The sequence below is a fragment of the Mastomys coucha genome, unplaced genomic scaffold (assembly GCF_008632895.1).
Source record: "Mastomys coucha isolate ucsf_1 unplaced genomic scaffold, UCSF_Mcou_1 pScaffold14, whole genome shotgun sequence".
Taxonomy (NCBI): Eukaryota; Metazoa; Chordata; class Mammalia; order Rodentia; family Muridae; genus Mastomys; species Mastomys coucha.
In genome coordinates this window covers 120,719,816-120,743,431 of record NW_022196896.1, presented here as the reverse complement: position 1 = coordinate 120,743,431, position 23,616 = coordinate 120,719,816, and the positions used below count along the sequence as shown (strand labels likewise).

At 38.2% G+C, this 23,616-nt stretch overlaps 1 protein-coding gene across 1 annotated transcript; it reads right to left on the bottom strand.

Moving 5' to 3' along the window:
- Window positions 1-1,052: 1,052 nt before the first annotated feature.
- On the bottom strand, window positions 1,053-22,873 carry Fam174a (family with sequence similarity 174 member A). Its single transcript, XM_031368527.1, has 3 exons — window positions 22,251-22,873; window positions 10,945-11,079; window positions 1,053-1,635 (listed from the first exon to the last, which is right to left on the bottom strand). Exons 1-3 carry the CDS (start codon window positions 22,682-22,684, stop codon window positions 1,632-1,634), a joined length of 573 nt encoding a protein of 190 aa, XP_031224387.1. The 5' UTR covers window positions 22,685-22,873; the 3' UTR covers window positions 1,053-1,631.
- Between the last annotated feature and the right edge of the window lie 743 nt (window positions 22,874-23,616).

Sequence of the window (23,616 nt, the reverse complement as noted above, 5' to 3'; positions counted from 1 at the left end):
AGCCACTGAGCTATCTCTCTAGCCCCAGGTGGCTGTTTTTTACATTTCTCTTGGGATGATCTTAGAATCTAGTTGCTAGATTCATCTTAAGCATTATAATTGAACTCCCACCAACTACCAACACGTGAATAAGCTGCTTTGGAGTCTCAGTCAAGGTGGAACTTAAGATGACCACAACCCCAGCCACAAAATGATGGTGCCACATAACCTAGGGGGACAGCCAGCAAAGCTTCCCAATATACAAAGGGAATGTGGTGACAAGAATACTTTTTTAGTATGTGAAGTTTTGAGTTTTATTTAAAATATTACAGGCCTGTGTTATACTTAAATATAGAAGTATTTTTCTTTTGATCTTTTTCTCATTGTTAGAGGAGATTCTATTGTGGCCTTGTATGAGAGTAGCCTCAAGGTTGGCTTTAGTCAATGCCAAATTAATTCATCATCATGAAGCAGAAGCCTACAAAATAGCCAAATTTAGGTTTTGAGGAAAAGTTTTTTTTTTTTAATCAGCTTTGCTACAGAGAAAATGTCAAACATGGTAGAAATAGATATTGTAAAGCTGATGTTAATAAATAACAACATCCATATAAGCCACTATGACTAGGGATTATTCATTTAAATGACCTCACTGATGCTAACAAGCAGTGGAGTTTTATGACCCATGCTTTTTCTTTAAGTTTTCTTCTAAATTTTAAAATATGTAAAAATGGGTCCTGCGTGGGATTTGCTGTGAGATAAGGCTAGTCTCTAGATAAAATCCTGACTTCAATGTCTACAGATAAAAAAATCTCAATGTCTTGATCTCTGACAAGACTCATACTTATAACCATACAATTTGCATTATTAACTCTCTCAGATTACACTACAAATGTATTTGAAATTCATAGATTTCCAAAATATCTAATCAACCTTCTTTGTCTGATTTATCATTGACCTCAAACTCACAGAGATCCTCCTTAATACAGGAAATACAGGTATGAGACCCTATAGTTAGGAAAACATAGGTTTTGGACGCAGTATATAAAGATAATATAAAACAACACATGTTAATATATAATTATGCAGTATTTATTTTGTAAACACATTCTGTCTGTACCACTTAAATAGTTTTAAATCATATTTATTCTTTTTCATACTTTAGCACAGACAATTCTTACTATTTACAAACTCAAAAACAACATAATAGATTTGGCTTTTCCCCCACAAAAATGGGAAAAAGTTTAGTAGAATTGATTAATTCATAGCAGTTAGTTGTGGCTTATAGTTCTTTAAATTATGACACTGACAAAAAAGAAAACAGCGACAACTGATTAATAAAGAAAACCAAGTTACACGAGTACGGTAAAAGGAGGGGCAAAGTTTTGCAGAGAACATTTAAAATAACTTTCAAACAGGAACTCCAGCACAATACAGTCTGTCCCTAACAACATGGAGCCCACTAATAAATACAGCAGTTCCAATTTACAAACTTGTAACAAAATGATGCAATATTTATTAACAACAAATTAAAGGTTGACATAATGTATGTAACTTAAATTCCCCTCCCCTTGATAGAGTGGCTTCTTATTCCTTAGACATAGAAACTCTATTCTTCAGTAGAAATATGAAGTCTTCTCATTAAAGGCACATACTCATCTGCAAAATGAATAAATAGATATATGAATAAGACTGCGCTTGTAAACACATTTAAAGACTCAGAGGTTTTAAGGAGAATAACATAAACTAAGAAAAAGTTCTTTATTGTGAACCACTGTGGTTATGTGACAGTGTCACTTATTAATTACGTTGGATATTATTAGTCTTTGAACTGTAATTTTAACTATTCAAAATAATTTTATACATAATATCGTAAGTAATAAGACCTCTCATGTTTATATTCACAATAAAATTGTTCTCACAGAACATTAACAAATTATTTCAATGGGCATTAGGCAATAGTTTTTTTGTTTGTTTCTATAAATATAGTTCTTTATTTCTGAAATCACATTCAATGAAAAAACAATCTTTCAGATTTGTAGTATGGCAGCAACAACAAAAAATCCTACAAAAGACAAAGTTTGGTTGTGCATGGATGATGGGGAGAAATTCGTGACTGGTCTGGGCTACCTAGTCAGACCCTGTTTCAGATAAGTGAATGAACGGCAAGGGACAAGTTTTCAATAAAAGTTATTTAAAAGCATGGGAAGGTCTGGGAGCATTCTTAACTGAGAAAATCAGTCTTCAGAGATTTTGTTTTGTTTTTACACGACCTTAACTTGGCTCCAGCTATGATGCATTTCTCCATTCCCCACTCAAGGCCTGAGATCAAGTGCACACTTATACAACACCATACCATGGCTGGAGCTTGCGACTCTCTTTGACACATCTCCCACAGGACCTTATCTGGCTGTCTTGTGAATTTTTAAAAATAACTGCAACTCACACATCAATATGCCCTTCTTATCTGCTACCCTTAATTCAGTTGCCCTTTCTCTGGAAACGAGGATGGCATTAGCATTACATGAGGAAAGAAATCAAGTTCTACTTCCTGGAGAAATACCACAGATGTTAGACTGGAGTCAGGGACCACAGCACACTCTGAGGGGGCCAAGTGTTGAGAGCTGTGCCTATTAAGAGAGAGAGAGAGAGACTGAAGCTCGAAAGCCACTAGGACAGACTGTGGCCACTGAAGACAGTACTGCCAGCATACCCTGTCCTAGGAAGAAGACCATATCCTTAGATAGCATACTGTCCTAGACAAACGCAGGTCAATAACTTCTGTGACAATAAAAGCCTGTCACAAAACAAGATACGCAACTGCAATCACAAGCTGCCAAATTATTCCAGAGATGAAGCTTGCAAGAGATGGTGAGAAAATACTTGCATGAAGTATCATTACATTGTCAGAGTTAAACTGGCAGCTTGTTTAGCTATTTTAGTCACCAGCTCAAAAGCATTAGGCCCTAGATGAAGTAATGGTTTAAGTCTCCACAGAACTGGCAACAATTTGAAACAAAGGACAAAATACGGGTAGAATCTTTATTAACCTCAGTGGTCAATGCTCTGATGATGTCCAGAACACTCAAAGCATGTGTGCATTATAGCAGCCTGCATGTGCCAGTGTGTGGAACAGAGTTAGAAAATAGTTTAAAAGCATGTTTTGTTGTTTAATCATTTCAAATATACAAAATGGCCTCTCAAGTTTTAGGATTACAGCATGATCTACTATGCTTGGCCCTGGGTTTTTATTAACTCTTAGAAATACTGCCTTTTTTTTTTTTTTAAATTATAGTCTCACAAAGCTAAAGATGCTTGTGAATTCCTGATCCCCTTCCTTTATTTTCACAGTCAAAAATATTGTTTAATGTTGGGAAGCTGGGAAGCTAGTGATCAATTAATAAATTAAGAAAAGAATCTCAATTCTTTATTTTGTCAGACAGCTGTACACATACAGTCTGGAAGTCACTCACAATTCAGAGGTAATGTTGACCTGAAATGAAGACCTCTCTAATAATGGTATGCTGAAATACCATTTGGCCAATTGGTTCCCACCACATTCTAGTGCTAAGTGCATGTCCCAGCACTGTTCAGTCTGTCACCTCTCAACCCTGCCTGCCCTACAGGGCCCAGGTAATTACTGCATCTGTTAAGCACTTCAATAGAACCCTTTTTCTGATTCCAACACTGATATAGACAGCAAGAAAGTATCGTTATGATTAAGTGTCGTTATGTACAAAGTATAATGAACACATACAAATTAAATTAAACGTGGCAGCGTAAAAGTCATGAGGAAGCAAATTTAGGGATTTAAAATGACATATTTAACATAAATTACTAGCCTAGCCTAGGAACACTAGTACTCACTTTTAAAGCTGCTTCCTTAGTTTTAGAGTTGTCTTCTAATTCATATCATTTTAATAATTATTTTATTTTTGACAGAAGTTAAACTTCCCTCTACTGACAAACTGTTTCCATTCGTTCTTTGTGCTCTAAAGTTGTTTTACTCTTTACTGAGAGTGAAGTGGATTACTGACATTTTCTCTGAAGATTTTTTTTTTTTTCAGAAAACTGGTAGCTCGTTTTAGTGATGACATGCTATCTCATCTCCTGAGTTTTTTCTGTTCAAAAGAAGAGAAAATGCCGTCCATCATGTAAACACTTGCTATGCTCTTCCCATTTTACAGCCCTAAACAAGAGAGTGGACGAGGAAGACAGAACCTCTACAAACAACACACGAGCCAATTTATGAAAGTGCACGGAGGAGGCTTCCCCTCCTCCCTAAAAATGCTATGTGCTCTAAAACAAACAAACGACAACCACAAAGAGTCTGGGCCACAAAGGAGAAGTGTGTAAGTACTGACGCAGTAGAAGTAAGATATGACTGAAAATTAATTACAGTTGCTAGTGTAGAATGCACTTCATGCAGGAGGAACCAAAGACCAGCACAGCACCCCAGTCCTGTGGGATTGGAAAACTAACAGGAATGCAGACTCTTAGGAGAGGGGAGGGACAGAATGGGAATGTTCATATTTTAGATGAAAATCAAATAAATACTAAACAAATGGAATGAGATTCTAACAGGATAAGGAGTCAGCCCCAATTTTCCTCCCTCGAACTGGAGCTGTAAGAATTCCTTTAGAAGACCATTCTCATAGCACTTCTAGTAAAGAGGGCAGTGTAGTGTCTATTTAGTCATTCTTGTGACACTTCTAGCACCTCATGTTCCCTCCTAGTGAAATGTGCATCAACTACTGAGATATTTTCTATGCAGTAAATGTTGAATATTATACAATATAGTAATAAAAGTGAGAGATGGTAGCTCATATCTACAATCTCATCATTCAAGAGGTCAGGACAATCACTACAAGTTCAAGACTACCTGTTCACATAGCAGTAATATGTATATATTTTGCATAATAATATACATATACATATGCATAATACTATATATAGTATATGTGCATATACACGCACACATACATACACATATACTAGTCTGTACCATTGAATTTATATAGATATTTGGATATTATATATAATTGGTACAGACTACACATATGTCCATATAATTTATATATATATACATATATATACATACACACACATATATACACATATACATACCATACACACATAAAATATCTCCAATGGAACATACTAGTATATATATGTGGGTGTGGATGTGATGTATATATATATATATATATATATATATATACACACACACACACATACATACATGTATATAATGGTACATTGGAAAAATATTAGGGTTGTACAAAATTCTATTTATTAATAAATATGCTGCCTTAAATTGTATTTGACATAGTATCAAAATAACCCACAAATAGTCTTTCCTCTTCCTTTTTATTACTTTGTTTTTTCTTGATGTTTTTCCACTTTAGCCTTTTCCCTGTTTCTTATTGTTCCCTTTGTGTTGATCCAGTCTGTAGAGCGAGCTGTCCAGTAGCTCCACTCATCTTTTAAAGATACAAATTAATGAAGTAGAAGAGCTGAGAAATGTAGCATCCGCCCTCCTGTTTCAGTTGTTAAAATCCCTGCATTCAGTGGTGAGGGCAGCTAGTAATGTACAGCAATAGAAGGAGCAGGCTTCAGAGCAGATGCTGGCGACTGGTAACGTGTTCTGTGCTGCCTGATTATGTTCATCATATACTGTGCCATAAAGGGGAAGTTAAAGTCAGCCATCAAAGAAGGGATATAAAACTGCTGATGTTTGGAATCTGTCATAGTATGAAAAGGAAGAGATGCTGACTGGGATATTCTGATCCTTTTTTTTTTTCCTTAGAACTATTGAAAATTTGACAGAAGTATTATAAAATGCTACCCAAGACTCTCAGTGCTGGTGTGCTTACCAAGTCAGTGAGGTGGGCAAGGGGGACATGAGGGCAGTCCCTGTTATTAACATATGTGGAGGGGACATGAGGGCAGTCCCTGTTATTAACATATGTGGAGGGACCATGAGGGCAGTCCCTGTTATTAACATATGTGGAGGGACCATGAGGGCAGTCCCTGTTATTAACATATGTGGAGGTACCCAAACTTCAGCTATTTAATAAGCTAACTTAGTAATGTAAATTCTTAAGGATGACTGGCTAATGAAAGTAAATCTACAAAGCGTGACTTAAGTTAGATAATTTCATGAAGTGCTTTCTTTTAATACATCATTAAGAATTCTTTGAAAACATACTAGGTACATGGATAAGACAGATACATGTGCATTGTCTGAAGTTAAGTCATTTCTGCTACCATAATAAATTTGCAAAGAAAGTCTGTGGCTTTATTTTTAATCTTTTTACTTCTTTTACAACCTTATTCAAATTTGATTCTTGTGTTTGCCTTCTTAATATGGCTTTATTCTTTTTATTTTTTTATTTTATTTTTAGGGTTATATCATTTCCTTTTCACTGTTCTACCTCGAAATCTTCCCATATATCTCTGCTTGCTCGCTGTCAAATTTATTGCTTTCATTTATTGTTATAGCTTACATGTATGTACATATAAATACACACATGTATTCCTAAAGGCATATACACAACCTGCTCAGTCTATGTACAGCATACATACATACAACACGGCTGACCATTTGGTTGGATAACCAGCCGGTGTGTTCTTCTCTAAGAAGATTTCTTTGACTCTTAGCACTCCTTAGTCGGTTGCAGTTTTCTGTGGAGTGCTGAGTCCCTGTGGTCTCCTCTTCTCTAGTGCGGCATGCCTACTGATGCTGATTTTGTCCAGCTCATCTTATGCAGGTATGTTGCTGAGAATTTGTGGATGTAGCTTTTGACATTTCTGTAAAGCAGTCTGACAGCAAATGTCTTAATCCTTTCGCTCTTATAACCTTTACATTCAGAGTTGGAAACATAAGCCTACATATGTGCCTATGTATGTATATATGTATATGTATGTATGTCTATTACAAAGCTCAATGTATTATTAACAGTAAAAAACTCCACTCTCTAATGTTCCCACTCATGAATTCTACCAACAAAGAAATCCAAATCTAGTATACAACCACAAATGCATAGCTGAGGATGCAACTCAGAGGTGCTTATATAGCATAAATCTGCTAGGCTCTGTATTTAATCTACATGAACACACACACACACATACACACACACACACACACATGGGGAGGGAGAGGTGGGGAGAAGGAGAGGGAGAGGGGGAGAGAAATGCAGAGAATAAAGGAAGAACACGCAAACAACTCCACTGTATTTTGCTACGTAGTATCTCTAAGATCCATCTTTGTTTCTCATTTAAAAATAAACATATGCCTCCAAAAGTAAATTACTATTGATTCTGGAAACCTTAATTAATAAAAATGTCAAATCCCAAGTTGACTATTTTTACATTTCTTTTTTTCTGTCTTGCTAGCCTTAAGTCTATCCAACAGACTGTTAACCACATGAAACTGGGCAATTTGTGTACCTCTGTTCACCCTATGAAGCCAGAGGTTGCTAGAGCACCTGGGTACACAGCAAATATCAATCACTAATCCTAGTATCAGAATGATCATTCGGTTTTCTCTGATCACTGGGACAATCACCTGTAATTCCTTACAATAAAAATGGCTTCATACTTGATGGCCCATAATAACTCCTATAGCTTCATTACAGTTTGACTGTGCTCCACGATGAATGCTATTAAATTTAATACCTACTGAAATATAAACTAAGATTCCAAACTCAAAATGACTTCACTACCTAACTGTTAAACACTGAACCACTTTATTATTACTGTGTCTTTCTCTTTTGCCTAGTAAATTTAAATCCTAAATTTGTGTGGTACCCTTAAATATCCTCTGATAGCTTTAAATAGTACAAGGCCCTCTCATGATTGCAGGGTCTAACTCATCTTTCTTTTTACTCTGGCTGCTTACAAAATCTACAAAGTAGTTTTCAAAATGGGTCGTGGAGCGCAGTCGCGACTGCTTCACCTAAGGTCAGGGAAAGCTAGAGAAGAGGCAGAGTGATTCTAAGAGCCCTGGTGGGGGTGTGTGGGGGGTGGGGAGTTGCTGTGAGAATGTGATGACTACCCAAATGTGATCTGAGCAAGGATGACACCAATGACCACGCCAGTGGGGAAAGACCCATGAGGCCTCAACCCTATATAAAGAACTACAGGAAACTGAAGAAAACTGAGAGCAGGCAAGGATGTCTTTCCCAGCAAAGAGTACACAAACTGGTTGTTTAGGAATGTATCCATCTTTTTTCTCTAAGGTTCAAAGTTGATGGAATATAATTATACATAATAGTCTCATGAACTTTCCTTTTAACTTCTGAACCATTAACTTCTGAACCATCACCTTCACAACAACTAAACTTAAGGTGATTATTTTTGCCTGTGGCAAACTCTTGATGAATTCTTGTATTAGCTACATTTTCGGGAGTAAGACTGTAACTTGGCTTACAGTTTGCAGGGCACATTCCATCATGGTGGTCAGGATAGCAGCAGGCAGGAGGGTGACAATGCAGCTATTCACACTGGATCCATGGTCGGGGAAACAGGAGCAGGAGGAAACTGGAGCTAGGTACTAAACTGGTAAGTGGCACTGACAGCATCCTATTTTCTTCAGCAAGGCTCTACTGGCTAATTGCTTTACAAGCTTGAGTAAGCAATGCTATCAGCTGAAACCAAGTGTTCAAACAAGAAGTATGGAGGATGATTCCCATTCAAATTAAAACATATTTAATACAGGTGAGCTGATACTCCAATTGAGTTGTTCTTTGGAGGTAATCATGAACTGGAAATTTCATTTTGTCTTTCCTTTCTATGAATGTTTATAGCAGACATCTCATAATATGTAGCATAATTAAATATAATTATGGTCATTGCAAATGACAATAATAGTTTTAAAGAGTAAATCAACTCTAAAGCCTTTGCTTATTTAGCACTCAGACATGGCACTCAAGGTCACCATCTATTTACTCAGTACGTGTTTGTGCTTAGGCTACTGCATATTATTTTTCGTCTGATTCTAACATGAAGATAAGTACAAATTAGATACACTAACTATTAAATGCAAGCTAACAAATTTGGCTGGCCCATACTTTAAAAAGAGACAGCAAATAAAACCAGTCTTACACGCCAAACAGTACGGACTCTTGCCATTCCTCTTGTTAGCCCGTCAGAGCCAGAGGAAGAAAGCATCCATTGCTGAAGACAACATACATTCAGACCCATGACACAGAAAGCTGGACCTGAGCCCTAAGTTTCCCCTAACAGCTTTCTTGGGGATGGAAGACACCAGAAAGACTGCCGGCACTCTCAACTACCAACTCTTATAGAAACCACACATTTGGCAATGAGATTTTTATTTAACAAATAATGGCTTCTGGGAGCAATACTATTTATTCATCTATGTATGATATCTTCATTCTAACAACAGAAAAATCTAACAAACGTTGAGCTACTCAATTCTATATCAATACAAAGCAGCAGCCCTGCCCAGACCTTACCTAACAACTCAAATGACAACCTGCCTGGCATGCCCACTGCTTTACACAGGATTTCAGGCCTCTACCAGGGGAATGTATGCCTGGCAAAACAAACAAAAACCACACAGCTAGGAGCCTGGGAGCAGAGGGCCCAGTAGGGGATTCACTACTGTGGTTCAGACCATGCAGTTGGGACCAAACTGCATTCTAAATATTTGTTTATAACCACAGACAGATGTTACTCTCATCCTTTATCACAGGCACTTCTCTCTGCAAGGAACAACAGTGAGTGCAGAATCAGGGCTGCTCAAGGTGTTAACAGTGGTAGCTGAAAGCTTAGCCCTAAGCAGGGCAGTTAAGCCACTCCAACGAGGCTCAGGAAGAGTGAGTGTAACTCCCTACAACAGCTGGAAACAGCTGCAAGTCACACAGGACGATGAGATGCTGTCTTCAGGACGTGGCACAGCCACTGCAAAGGGCAGCTGAGTCTTCTGCACTGCGCCTTCATGCCACTGAACCTGTCAATAGCCAGTCATGACCTGGGGCCTGATTCCTCCCTGCTGAGCTATTGGCTACTAAACAATTCTGGTGAAGGAAGAGCCATTCACAGCAGTTACTGACCTAACTGTGAGACCACCATGGTCCAGTGGGTATGTGCACACCTGTGTTCATAAGTCCAGGTTAAACTCACTGCATCTGAACAAAAAGGCCTGATTGTGGAAGAGAAAATTGTAAGAAAGTGGGTGAGGGGACTCTGGGGAGAAGGAGACAAGGTGGAGGAGAGGGAGACAAGGTGGCGGAGAGGTTAGGCAGAATGTACTATATACCTATATGAAACTGTCAAAGAATAAATTTCATCAAGTAAAAGAGATTTCTGTGCCCTCTGATTTATGATTCTAGACTCTGCCTTCACAAGCAATCCCATGTTCTCTTTGCATAGCTTTCCTACCTGCTATAACTTTGTTGCCTCTTTTCATTCCACTTGCACTGATACTAATTCATATACTCTTGTAATTTTGTTTATCCAAACACCTTAGAAAAGATCTTGATGTGTTGTGGGACTAGGTCTGATTAAGGAGATCACAGCTAAACCACGAAACAACAAACTTCCAGTCTTACAGTTCTATCAGGAAGCACTATTTGCAAATCAAGTAAGCAAAATAACAAAATCATTTCAGATTGTAAAGCTAAAAGCAAGTTTACTAAATATTTCTCAAAAACAGACATAAGCAAAATATATGCTGAGGTAATGCATATTGCAAGAATAAAATATTTCATGCAAACACTGCAAAGAAATCTACAAAGAGGAAGTTCATCTTAGGGAATGTATACTATTGTTTATATTTATTTCAGCAAAGCCTTGTGAGTGAAATCCATGGCTAGGGCAGGACAAAGAACTTCACTAAACAGAACCCAGTAAAATCTGCTAGAATAATGCCTGCAAAATGATAGTGTACATCAACTGTCTGGGCAAAGGTTTGCATCCTGACACACTGTAGCAACTTACCTTCTAGGATGATTGGCATCAAACAGTGTGTTGTCATCATCCTCATCATCTTGTTCTAAAGGCGTCAATTCCATGTTCTCTATGTTCGTGTCCAAAACACCATATCTCCTAGTTTTGCGGTTTCTTCTTCTCATCCTAGTAAACCAACCAAATAAATAAATGCAATTGTTTTAATATACTCTTATCTTTACTTTATATGTAACTGTAAATTAAAGAAATTAGTTGGTGTTTCATACCAAGCACACCCTCAGTACAAAACTGATTAAAATTCAGGCATATTAAAACAATCAATTTAGCATGAAGGGTTACTGATAATTCATTAAATAAACTCATTTCTATATATTCATATGACATCAACATTTCTCCTGTCTAGCATACTCTCTTTAATCTCTGTGAACTAAAGCTGAGTGATATTTGCTATTTTTATTTATATGTATATGTATGTGAATATGTATAAGTGAATGAAATGTGTGTGGATGGCAGACAAGCCAGGAGGATGTGCCACATCCCTGTAGCTATAGCTACAGTTGGCTCCGAAATGCCCTACATGGGTCCTGGAAACAATTCAATGTCCTGTGGAAGAACAGCAGTAATCTTATTGCTGAGCCATCTCTCCAGCCCCAAGAGATAATTTCGCAAGCCTTCCTTCAGATACTAAATCTTTCTCAAGTACTCTAGTTTCAGCCTTTATCTCTTGTCCAGACACAACTAAGCAATGTTATTAGCACCCAAAAGCTTTATATTGGAAGCCCTAGACATACACTTCAATTTAGATTAGTGCCTCATAACTTAGACTACATATCAGAATCAACTGAGAATTTTAAAATGACCAAACTTGGGGAATAAGTAAGCCAAAAATGTCAGGAATAGAAACTCAGCATCACTAAGCTGGTGATTTCTGACTCAGTGATCCAAACTATGATGATGCATTCAATATCTAAGAGTAAAGGACAATAAAGTCAATACTTTATAGGACATGCCGTAGGTCTTTTACAGGGACTTGTTGGAGATTAGAAACAAAACAGAAAAAACTTCAGAGAGTGATCACAAGTAAAATTCATTTTACTCAAAGTATAATTTACTCAGCTTACCATAATGTTAACTGATATTTAGAATATTAACTTCAGTTCCAACGGCAGAGTATTAAGAGCCCCCTCAAAAGCAACTGAGAACCATGAAAGACAAAGTGCCTGTACATTTATGCAAACATGCAAATATAAAAAAAAATCAGTGTTTGTGTCATATTAACCAATAGACATTATATTAGTTTTTGAGTATAAAATGTCTACTCTTAGCTATCAAAATTTCTAAGCTATTACTCCATTTGGAGAAAAATATAATTTCCACAAGTCATTTCTTACAGACCTATCTTTATATCTTCCTAAAGGTAATGAAGTAATAAACTAGTTTCAGAACAGTATTTAACATCACATATTTAATAATGTAAAGCATAATAAATGCTTTAACTAGAAAAGACAAGACAGTATAAAGTAGCATTATATAGTAAGAAACTACATGCCAAACTAGCAAATTACAAAGCAAAATGTATTGATGTATAAATCAACACACAGACATTTGCACACATTCTCACAAATCATATAAAACACAATCCTAAGTTTTTGCTTCTATTTGGATTTTATAGGTCAATATGATTTGTCACATATCTGTCTTAATATTTTGTTTTGTTTAAAGTCCTTAAAAATTCTTCTGTCTAGGTCTTTACAAGAACTTGCTGGCAGATGAGATTTAGCTTGTTTACCAAGTTAAATTCAGACTTCTTAAAGTACTTAACAGAAAAGCTATCAACATTACTCTGGAAAGAAGAAAAAAATAAGGGAAGTAAGTAGTCACTATTGGTCCCTTTTCACTTCATGACTGGTAATTAAGGTGCTACTTAGATATCTGTGATGATTCACATGCTCTCACACAGTGAGCAAAAACTTACACAGCACAGGTTATTGGATACTGACAGTTCTACTAGAGCCTCTTTCTCTTTGGCAATTCTTTCAGTGGCTTTTCTAAATCACATGACTTCCCAGTCAATGAATACTTGATAGCACATGACTGTACCTCTTGTAACAAACTCACTACCTCCCAGGTCATATAAAACAAATCAGCAACATGCTAGTGTCCTGGATTAATTCAGCTAATGCTTTAACTTTAATCCAAGCCATCACAAGTTGAATGATGATTTTCTTCAGCAAACAGATAAATGCATCTATCTAACATTACATCCCATACCTAGGTGTGGTAGAAACATCAGGGTGAACTGACTTAGGAATTCCAGTTTATACATAATCTGCGCATATTCTCTCTACAGTTTACATTGTAGATTTATTCAGTAATATATGTAAATACTATCTTTCAAATATCTCTTTAAAACAAGAACCTATTTATATAGAGAGACAGAATAGCTAAGTGCTAAATATAAACTAGTGAGAGATGCATCTTGATTAAAATAAATTTACCAATTAATATATGTATTAACTCATAAAACTTAAACAAAACTTAAAAGTCTTATAGAGTAAATTGAAATGTCATTTCTCTAAAAATGTCTTTCCTTATTCTAGTGGTATATTCAAAGATGCTTACATGGTCATGACAGCTACTGTTAACAACCAGGAATCTTCATTGGCCTGCCCCAGGGACCCAGCAACAACAGGATATATCATCGCTAGTTGCCAAGATGTGACACATTATCACTACACTTATCCACTGTCATCATGAGTCACGTATATCCTCCCTATGTGCATGTGCTACATCCCTTATAAAAAGCCAGTGCCTCCTCTCCCTACTCTCTCTCTCCCTCCACCCTCACCCACAGGCAGAGGCAGTATACCACCCTCCCGCAATAAACCTGTCACGTGAGATCTGTTGTATGGTCTGACTTTGTGGCATCCATAGCTTCGATCATCAGAGTTATACCACATAAAAATATCAACTGCTATACAAAGGGCTCTATTAGTGGTATTTCTCAAGGAAAATAAAAAACACAAAACTTTAAAATCATTGTGATAACCCAGTGAACTATTTAAAATGGTAAGCATAAAATAAATTATATATATATATACATTTTAATAAAGAAAAATATTAAGATAAAAACACTATTTTTTCTTTTACTATCCAGTTTATATTATTTTTCAACTGAAATCTAAATGAGGCTTTAAAACCACTCCTTATTTTCTTTACTCTCATACATATAGATGTGCTAATAATTATATACATTCAGTCACTAATACGCACACTTTCAATTAGCCATAATAAACATACATTGTAACATATATTGAAGGTATATTTTGCTGGGTGACTAGTAACTATTAGAAATATTATCTAAAATAGGCAGAAAAGTATGGAATCCTGAAATGGCAGAAGGAAACAGTGAAACAGTAATGTATATTGAGGGACATTTAATCATATCATATGTCACTCAAGGGGCTGTCTTAACATAGATGCAGATTCCTTAATGTTTCACTAAATATATTCAGTTCAGTCAGAACTACCTGTTTCAATAATGTGCATCAGTCATTTATAGAATCAAAAGTACTAAAGTAAGCGTGATAAAATTTTATGTGAAAACATTTGATGCCACATAAAATAAACACAACAGAATAAAACTCCATTTTACTTTACTACTCTATGGACATGAGAACACCTGACTTGGTTCACAAATGTGTTTCTTTTCACTTTCTTTTAATGAGATGTGTGTCAGGACTATATTAAGTATGAAATAATATAAATAGCTGAAACTAGTTTCACAATACATTCAAGTTAGAATGAGGAATATGTAAATCATTCACATGCACATGCACATTCACATATGCATTCTCTATGATCTTAGGCATAAAGCAAAGTGGACCTCAGTATATAAATATATCAGCATATATTTATATGCTTGTATTTTTACACAAATATAACTTTTATCATTACTTTGCCATAAAAGTAACAAAGAATTAGTGTAGCACTTTGTAAACAAGAATTAATCTGAAGCAATTTGTGTAGTACTACTACTAATAATAATAAAGGAAGTAACATTAGTGACCTAGGATGCTAGTGCTCTACAATTTTCATCCTGGAATCAAACCTGGATGTGCTACATAATCAAAACTAACTCGACATCTCTCTTTCACCTCCTTCCATTTCTATAACCAAACACACCAGGTGCGACTTGAAATTCTCCTAGAGAAAGGTAACTAACGGGTTATAATGGTATGCAGACTGAACAGAGGGTTAAGGGAAAGGCCGACATGTCACTGAAATATATGAACAAAGGTTAGAACATTCCCCGTGCAAATATTCATATTCTATTATCTGGAACGAGAGCTCAGGAATCAAAGACCTGCTGTCCATGGCAGACAAGTGGTCATCAACACAGGAAGAGTTGAGGTGGCCCACGGCTGCCTACATCTCAACTCTCCAAAGGTGGAATTAGGAGGAGGAAGAGGTCACAGCCTGGCTCGGTTATACATCGAATTAGAGGCCAGACTGGGCTACATGAAACGGTGTCTCAGAAGAACATAAACAAACCAACTAACCAAAAGCAGAAAGAAAGAATTCATCAAACAGGGAATTGATGAAAAGCAATATACTCTAAACAAAGAGAAAAGGAACAAGGAAGAGTGATGCTGCCAAAGCCAAAGTACACACTGTTGTATGCCCAGCTAACCGGAAGATGTGATGATGCAGGCGAGGAGTCCTCTGTAAGGCGATGCTCTAACTCAGTGTGCTGTAATTAGAAGCCAGGCTATGAGGAATATAAAAGATGAGGAGACAAAGATACATGATCAGGCATGTGCAAGGTGGGATGCAATAGACAAACGGTGACATTTTACTGCAAACCCTCTTAGGAGCCCTGCCCATGTTATCTCTAGGCTTTTGTTAGATACTCCTCCCTGTCTTCTGAGCTTCTGTGCTTTCCGCACTCCTTCAAATGTTCCTTCTCTATTGCTCTTTTCCCAGGACTGGCATTTAAACAGAACTGGACAGTTTATTCTTGAATGTACATCTTTTTATATAGTAACCCAAAACTTCTCTCTTCCTATAGGAAGAACAGCTTAGAGCAATGTAGAAACAAGACTGTCAATCACATGGGCCTATTTTCTTCATTCAGGGACTGAATGAAGCCTGGTCTTCAGGAATGCGTCAAAGAACCAAACTACTCATTCGTTTCTACCAGGAGTCAGCCAGCCTCCACCTGAATCCGCACATATCCTAAGCATAGTTTAGGCTTTGTCCAGTGACTGGAACCCATTCTTATAAAAGAGGTCCCGTGTACTTTGCATCCTCCACTAATAAAATCTTTAGGCTTATTACAAATCCTTTCTCTCTAGGCCCTTTCTGAGCTATATCAGCCAATAAATCTCATTCTTATTGTGAAGGTCACAGGTGCTTTGTTATTTTGCTAGGGAGTTTTAGGCAGCTAGGCCTAAAGCTTTGTTGTGATAACTGCCACATTTGGAAACCTTCTCCAAAGTTTCACTGTACATAAGAACAAAGCAGAGGATCACTCTGGAAGTTGACTGAAAGGCAGAACTGACACAGGACTTCCATTTTTCATCTTGTCTGTATTAGCTCCCTGACACCTGACTAGACAGTTACGACTGTTCACAGTTAACACACACTAATAGTAACAATGGTAGTAATAATAAACAACTAAAAAAATGAAATGCTCAAAAGGATTAGCATTATAGTACACAACTGTGATTCCAGTACTAAGGAGATGAAAGAAGGAAGATCAGGTGGGCAAGTCCAGCTTCTACTACATAGGGAATTTGAGACCAGCCTGAGCTACATGAGATAAAACATTCTCTTAAAAAAGAAAAAGAAACTCTCAAAAGTATTATGTCTAAATTATAGGAGAAAAGAGGTTGATTTTCAGATCACATTGAAAACTAGGAAACCAATAACCATTATTTCCCTGAACACTGAGTAAACGGCTGTTCCGTGCAGGACCTGCACGACCCATGTAGGTAGGCAGATCCTTAGCTACCTTTGCTCCCCCTCATTCGCAAACCGACCTGACCTTTGAGTACAGCCTGGCCCTTGCATGTCAAGGTGGGAATACACAGCACACAGGGTTGTGTGGTGCTTTCTGTTCTAGCCAGGTGCATTTCAGTGCAGCTTCTTAGAAGGCAGCCCTGTCACTGCTCAAATCCTCAACATGTTCTGTTTTCTTCTGTTTCTTTCTTTTGACTGCTTGATATCTCAAAATTCTAGGGAATTCCATTACTTAGCCAGTCTTGTCTTCCTTCCTTCCTTCATGTTTTGTAGGGAGAGAAGGGCGAGAAAAGCTCAATGAAGAACTCTTTTTCTCAGTAGAGTATTGACACTCTCAGTCTGCTCAGGCCTTCTTACTTTGCTAATTATTTGGGTGGAAGCACCATGCTTCTTCCTCTATGAAATGGATTAAGTAAAATAGCCACTCTTCTCTGCTTTTTCTTAATCTTCTCCAGTAATCTCATTCCACGCAGACGACTGACAGGCTACACTGACTCATCACTGATATCACCACTCCTGGTCATATTTTGACATCTTGAGAGAAGATCATACAGAACAAGTTTGAAGGAGAGGATGTGGGGCTGACATAGCATATTAAATTATTTTTAGTTCAGCACAGTACTGAACATAAACATTTGGGAAAGTTTTATCCCTCAAAAAAGTATATAATATTTTGAGGAGTCACACTTGTTAAATATATTTTAATGCACTTTCATCTCTCTTGATACAAAACCAGAACACAAATGACACTTTCAAAGGATATCTAAACAATTAGATAGATTCTTCAAAACTGGAGAACTTCTCATCTTACCTACTGCCAGTTCTTATTACAAGGCCTAGTACCTACAGGCACTCAACAGTACTTACTAAATTAATGGCAGTGATTCTGGATATAAATAGCTATGCAGGCTTTGCATCTTTATCACTGTCTAAATTGAATTTCTATCAATGACTTAATTTTATAATTAGTGGTAAAACTCATTCAGTAACTCATATTCTTAAGAAAGCAGGTAAGAAGCTGGGCATGGTAGCACAGTTTTAATTCCACTACAAACAGAGGCAGGCACATCCCCAAGTTTAACACTGCCTTGCTCTTCATACACAGCCACCTAGGGTGGCATAGTGAGACTCCAAATATGTAGACAGACAGACAGATATGCAGACAGACATACATACAGAGAGATAATAGATAGATGCCAAGTAGAAATAAAAAGGACTCAGACAAGACAACATCTAGCAGTAGTAGCTCCTTTCAAATACAGCTATTCCCTGACTATATCTAGACAGACAGACAGACACATAATAGACACATGCCAAGTAGAAATAAAAAGAACTCAGACAACAAGACAACACATAGCAGTAGTAATCACTTTAGACTACAGCTATTCTCTGACTATATCTAGCAAACCAAGAACATCTTTGAAGGAGATGATGTGGGGCTGACATAGCATATTAAATTATTTTTAGTTCAGCACAGTAATGAACATAAATAAATACTAAAGTTGTCTGACTTTTTCTTTCTTTCTTTCTTTCTTTTTTTTTTTTTCAAGACAGGGTTTCTCTGTGTAGCCCTTGCTGTCCTGGAACTCACTCTGTAGACCAGGGTGTCCTCGAACTCAGAAATCCGCCTGCCTCTGCCTCCCAAATGCTGGGATTAAAGGCGTGCACTACCACTGCCCTACTTTTTCAATTTGTAAAGTTTAAAAAGGAAACATTCACAACTCATATTTCACATAGAAATTTGCCAACTTCTTTTTTTCATAAACCAGCTGGCCATTTTCATGTACATTATCACCCTAAATAAAGTATATTTGTTAAAAGAGACCATAGTCACAGGATATATTAGGTTCAGGCAGAGCTGGATTTGGACAGGTCCTATGTATAAGCTCCAGATAAACCACTTAACCTTGTTCAGGTTCAACTGCCTTCAGAAGAATATCACCTACCTGGAAGAGTTTTGCAAGAATTAAAATAGAAAATGTACTCAAATTATGTGACATGGTATATGACACACATCAATCAGTGATTAATACTGACTAGTTTATGCACACGAAAGGTAAAATCTCAAAAGTAGTGTTTTAGTTACCAAGTCAGATTCTTTGAAGGAAGCCTCGTACTAGTTTTAAAGGTTCCAGTAATAGTTAAAAATATATTAATACTGTGCAGTTTCTATAAGCTAAGTATCACTAGAACCCGGACATAAATTTTAACTGCTATATATACATACAGTCCCTAGCATCCAAAGAAGACAAGGAGGAAAGGTAAAAAACGAACCAAAACTAAAGAGGAACATAGTGAGTAGGGAGCTGCGCTTTTCAATCATCTGTGAACTGTTTGATGAAAGTCTCTGTGCTCTTCAGGCTGTGAGTGCCATGGGGGCAGTAATGCTGATTTATTTCAAAATGATACTGTGATTACCCAGTGTGGGCAGCTGAATAAATATTGACTGGCTGAATGGCTGAATCAATGCTAAATTTGGTACCTACTGCCATCAATTGAAAGGATTCTTTATCTCTATTTCATAGAGTTCTGTGACTGGAGATGTCAAGGAACTTCTAAGGAAGGAAAAATGGATGCATCACAATGAATAAGCACAACACAACATGACAGAAAAAAAACCGTTTGCTTTAAAACGAGATTAATCATAAGTTTATAAAACTTTTTTATATAATTAATATACCCTTAAAATTGTAATAACTGTCTATAGTTGTTTTCTGGCCTTACACAGTTTCTACAGGAAGAAAGTCCTACAAAGAAGAAAGGATCTAAGTAGTAACTGAGCATTTCTTTTTCTATCAGCAAGTAGCAATTACCCTTTAAGTTTATCCTCACCACTTACCTATTCAGCAACAGAAAGCATGAACTAAGGCCCAGCCATTAGCAACATTACTCTCTTTGTACTCTGTGCACAGAACTACAAAGTTTCGCAATGGGCATTCAGTATAGAACAGAAAGGCAAGTACCGTTTTCAGAGAGAGGCTGTATTCATTGTACAAAGTTTACTTTGCTTCTACGGCACTCCAGAGATGTATTCAAGTTCCTCTACAGAAAGAATGCCATTGCTTGGAATAATTCTACACTACCAGAATAAGTTATTTCTATCCAAATATTTGTGATGGCAAGTTAAACTAAGACAAAAAAATTTTAAGGTCTCATAGAGTCTGATATAATAAAATCTCACAATGAAAATAATCAGTTTCACCCCATATCATGTTATAGAAATGATCTGGGAATGGGTTCCCTTGAAACAAATAAGCAGCTCTGGTTCTCTATCACACATAGTTTGGGAAAGGCGCCAAAATGAGCAACCGCCATAACGAGTATAAAGAGCACAGTCTGGAAGTAAAGAGGCTGCGTTCTGGATATACCCAGATTTAGTCAGCATCAATCACGCTTTGGATGTCAGACAACCAACTAAATGTAGAACTTGGACTACACCCATGTGTTAGATGCTGCCTGCAGTGTGCAGTTTTTAATCAGCCCCAGTTCTGAATCTGGCGCTTCTCATATAACCGGATACGGAATTATCCGGGAGAATCAGAAAAGGCCAAGTTCTTTCAAGTTGTACGGAAATGAGCACAGAAAAGCAACAGCAGTGACTGTTTACATAGAAGATTCCAAATAAGGAGGAACAAAAATAAAACTGCAAAAACAAGAAGGCTATTGAGAAAATGATCAGTATAACCGTGCTTTCTGTGTACCAAGGCTAATACGGTCCTTACAGGCATTATGCACAGTATTACACAAAAATTGCATAGTAAAAATGATTTAATTTTCCTTTAAGATTTCTAAACATCAAAGTCCTACTCTGGTGGTCACAAGCTTTTAATAACTTCTGAACACTAACTTCCCAGTGACAAAGCAGGTGTGGATTCTCTGAACTTTGTAAATCAACAGTTTCTAGCTCAATAATATTGCTTATGTGAGGGGCTTTCAAATGCTTTGAATTCCTTTACATTCTTAAAACTTACTAAGGGCTCCAGGAGGCTATATATGTGTATATATATGTGAATTCTAACCTATCAATGAAATCTGAACAAATAAAATACTTGATTTAAAAACTTAACTTTTAAGTTAACTATTCATAAAACCAAAAATAGTAAAAAGAACTTTTTTTTTTCCTTCAAAATCTATTTAACATTTGGCCTAAACCATGTATAAAAAATATAAACAGGAAAAAAGTAGATTTTCAAATTTGTGTCTGCATCCAATTTGTACTATTTGGTTAATGGATACAAAGAAAATCCACCTTCAAAAACATATCAACTTGGAAAAGAAGGGAGTACTTTAATGCCCTTTTTTGATTCTTTTTTTTAAGAATATATACAATACTAAAATTTGACAGGACATACTTTCTTGATATCAGTTTCAATGTAGAATTTCAAACCTTAACAGTAATTTTTTTTTTTATTTTATATACTTATAAGAGAATGTATTATTTGGAAAACAGCCTTAAAACTGTAGGTAATTAAGTTGTGTAAAAGAAATTCTGTAAGATTCTTTGGACCACACAGTCAGAACAATGTACCTTTTTAATGAACCACTTAAGACAAGCCATGTTGGTTTTCCATTCACAAATTCGTTTTGAGGATTTAAAGACATTAAGTAATGCTAGTGTGTAGTTACGGAAAACTGTGAAGTAATTTGGAAAACAGGAAATAAACAAACCAGTACAAATCTGACAAAATACCATCTGCTCTTAGGGAAAGGGAAACCACAGCTGTTCTCTTGGCTATCCCTTCTGGTGGGGGTCTTCCTCTATCTGACCCCTCTCCAGAGATGTGGTACCCAATTAATTGAGGACAACTTACTTAGGGATAAATTGAGGGTACCATCTAAGAAACACAACTGGTAAATCTTGCAAAAGTGAAACATCCATCAGGACTTTTTGTGCTACTTTTGTGGTACCCCGACTCACACACAGGAGTGCACTCTAACAGGCAAAACCCTGACATGTCAGTTACACCAACTGCAGAGTAGTAAGAGCACAGCAGTGTAATCAAAATTCCAGGGGATGGAAGAGTATTTGGCCTCAGGGTATGTTAAGGCAGAGGCCACCCTCAGAGAGCAAGATGCTGGGGGAGTAGGTTATTGATTTATAAATGAAGGGCAACAGCTTGCGTCACTAGCTAAGGTAGCACAGGCCACTACGACAGCCAATCGGATGGTCTTAGACTCCAGTCCCTAATGCTGGGGGCGGGGAAGACGGGGAAGTCAAGCCCAGGTCACAGACATTCTCCCTGCTTCACGGAGCAGGTCACCTGTCGGCCAGCTCTAGGCCGCAGGGGGTGCCCATCGAGGCTGAGCCTCACCTGACGGTCCTGACCACGAAGTACACCAGCACCGCGGCGCTCACCACCACCAACACGGTCAGGGCCCGCTGGGTCATGGGCTTGTCGCTAGGATTGCGACTCACGGCCAGGCTGCCACCCAGGGAGCCTTCTCCGGCTTTCCCATCCAGGCCGTCCGCCTCAGACCCCGCCCCGGGGACGCTGCCATTGCGGCTCTCCGCGCCTGGAGGCCCGGCGGCTTCAGCCTGAGCTTGGCCCCGCGGCTGGGCCGCGGTGGGGCCGGGAGGCAGCGGCGAAAGCGTGCGCGGCACGGGCTTGAGAGGCTTGGCCTCCGGCGCCTCCCTGACCGCCGTCGACGGTACCACCCCGGACCCGCTCAGCGCGGGCAGCAACAGCAGCACGAAGGCCGGAGCTAGGAAGCGGCGAGGCCCGGAGCAGCCGCGCGGGGTCAGCATGGTCTCCACGCCGGCCTCTCAGCACGCCGCAGCCGCCGGGCCGGCCTCCCGGTCCGCAGCGCCGACCATGGGCGCGCCGGAGCCGCAGAGCGGAGTCTCCGGCGGAGAGCTGGTGGCTGAGACTGCGCCGGGCTGCTTCGGCGGCGGCGGCGGGAGCGGCCTGCCGGGACAACCGGAAGTTCGTACATCTCCGCAGCCACTGCTGCTACGGACGCCTCCGGTTGCTAATATGTAGGGGCGGGCCGCGCTCAGTGACGTCAGAGGTCCGCGCCTATTGCGCACGCGTAGCTGTGGGACCCTCTGGGCGGGCCAACCTAGGTTTCCTATTTTTCAGGAGGGTGTCTGATTGAGAAAAAGGCTTGGGCCAGAATGGGTAACCCAAGTCGGGAAACGGAAGCAATAGGAAACTCGATTTAATTTCCTTGATGTCGAACTTCATAACTACATCTAATCAGTAAACACCTGGTCTCAGTTCCTTTAGGAGGATAACAAACTTTAAAGAGAGCTTTTTTCCTAGCTTTAAGGGTATCGACTATTCTTGGAATCCCTTTCTTTGGAAAATGTAGAGTTGTTTATTCAGGTTTTCCCCCCATTAAAATGTAAATACTTGTAAAAACTCTCTTGTCAATTTGCAGGGACCTATAGTCATCCTCTTGTAAGAAAACCCAAATAGAAGATTGTGCCCCCGTTTACTAGTTTTTGCTGGGCTGCCTCAAGCTGCAGAACTACCCCTGAACTTAGAAAAAGTTGTATATTAACTTAGCAAATTCCCGGGGCTGTGATCTACCTCCTCAATTTTACTTTGCAGAACTTGAACTCAATGTTTTATTCTCTTACATTTGAATAATGTTGCCTTTATCTAAGATTTCCATCAAGTAACACTGAAAAAGCAGACAGCTGCCTGTGGCACTGTAGCATGGGTTGTGTATAAA

What these genes read in the sequence shown, in the direction of transcription:
- Fam174a (XM_031368527.1), bottom strand. Translation starts at nt 22,684, where the DNA reads ATGCTGACCCCGCGCGGCTGCTCCGGGCCTCGCCGCTTCCTAGCTCCG. An exon ending in TTCGTGGTCAGGACCGTCAG is followed by an intron (nt 11,080 to 22,250) that starts GTGAGGCTCAGC and finishes TTGGTTTACTAG; the next exon opens with GATGAGAAGAAGAAACCGCA.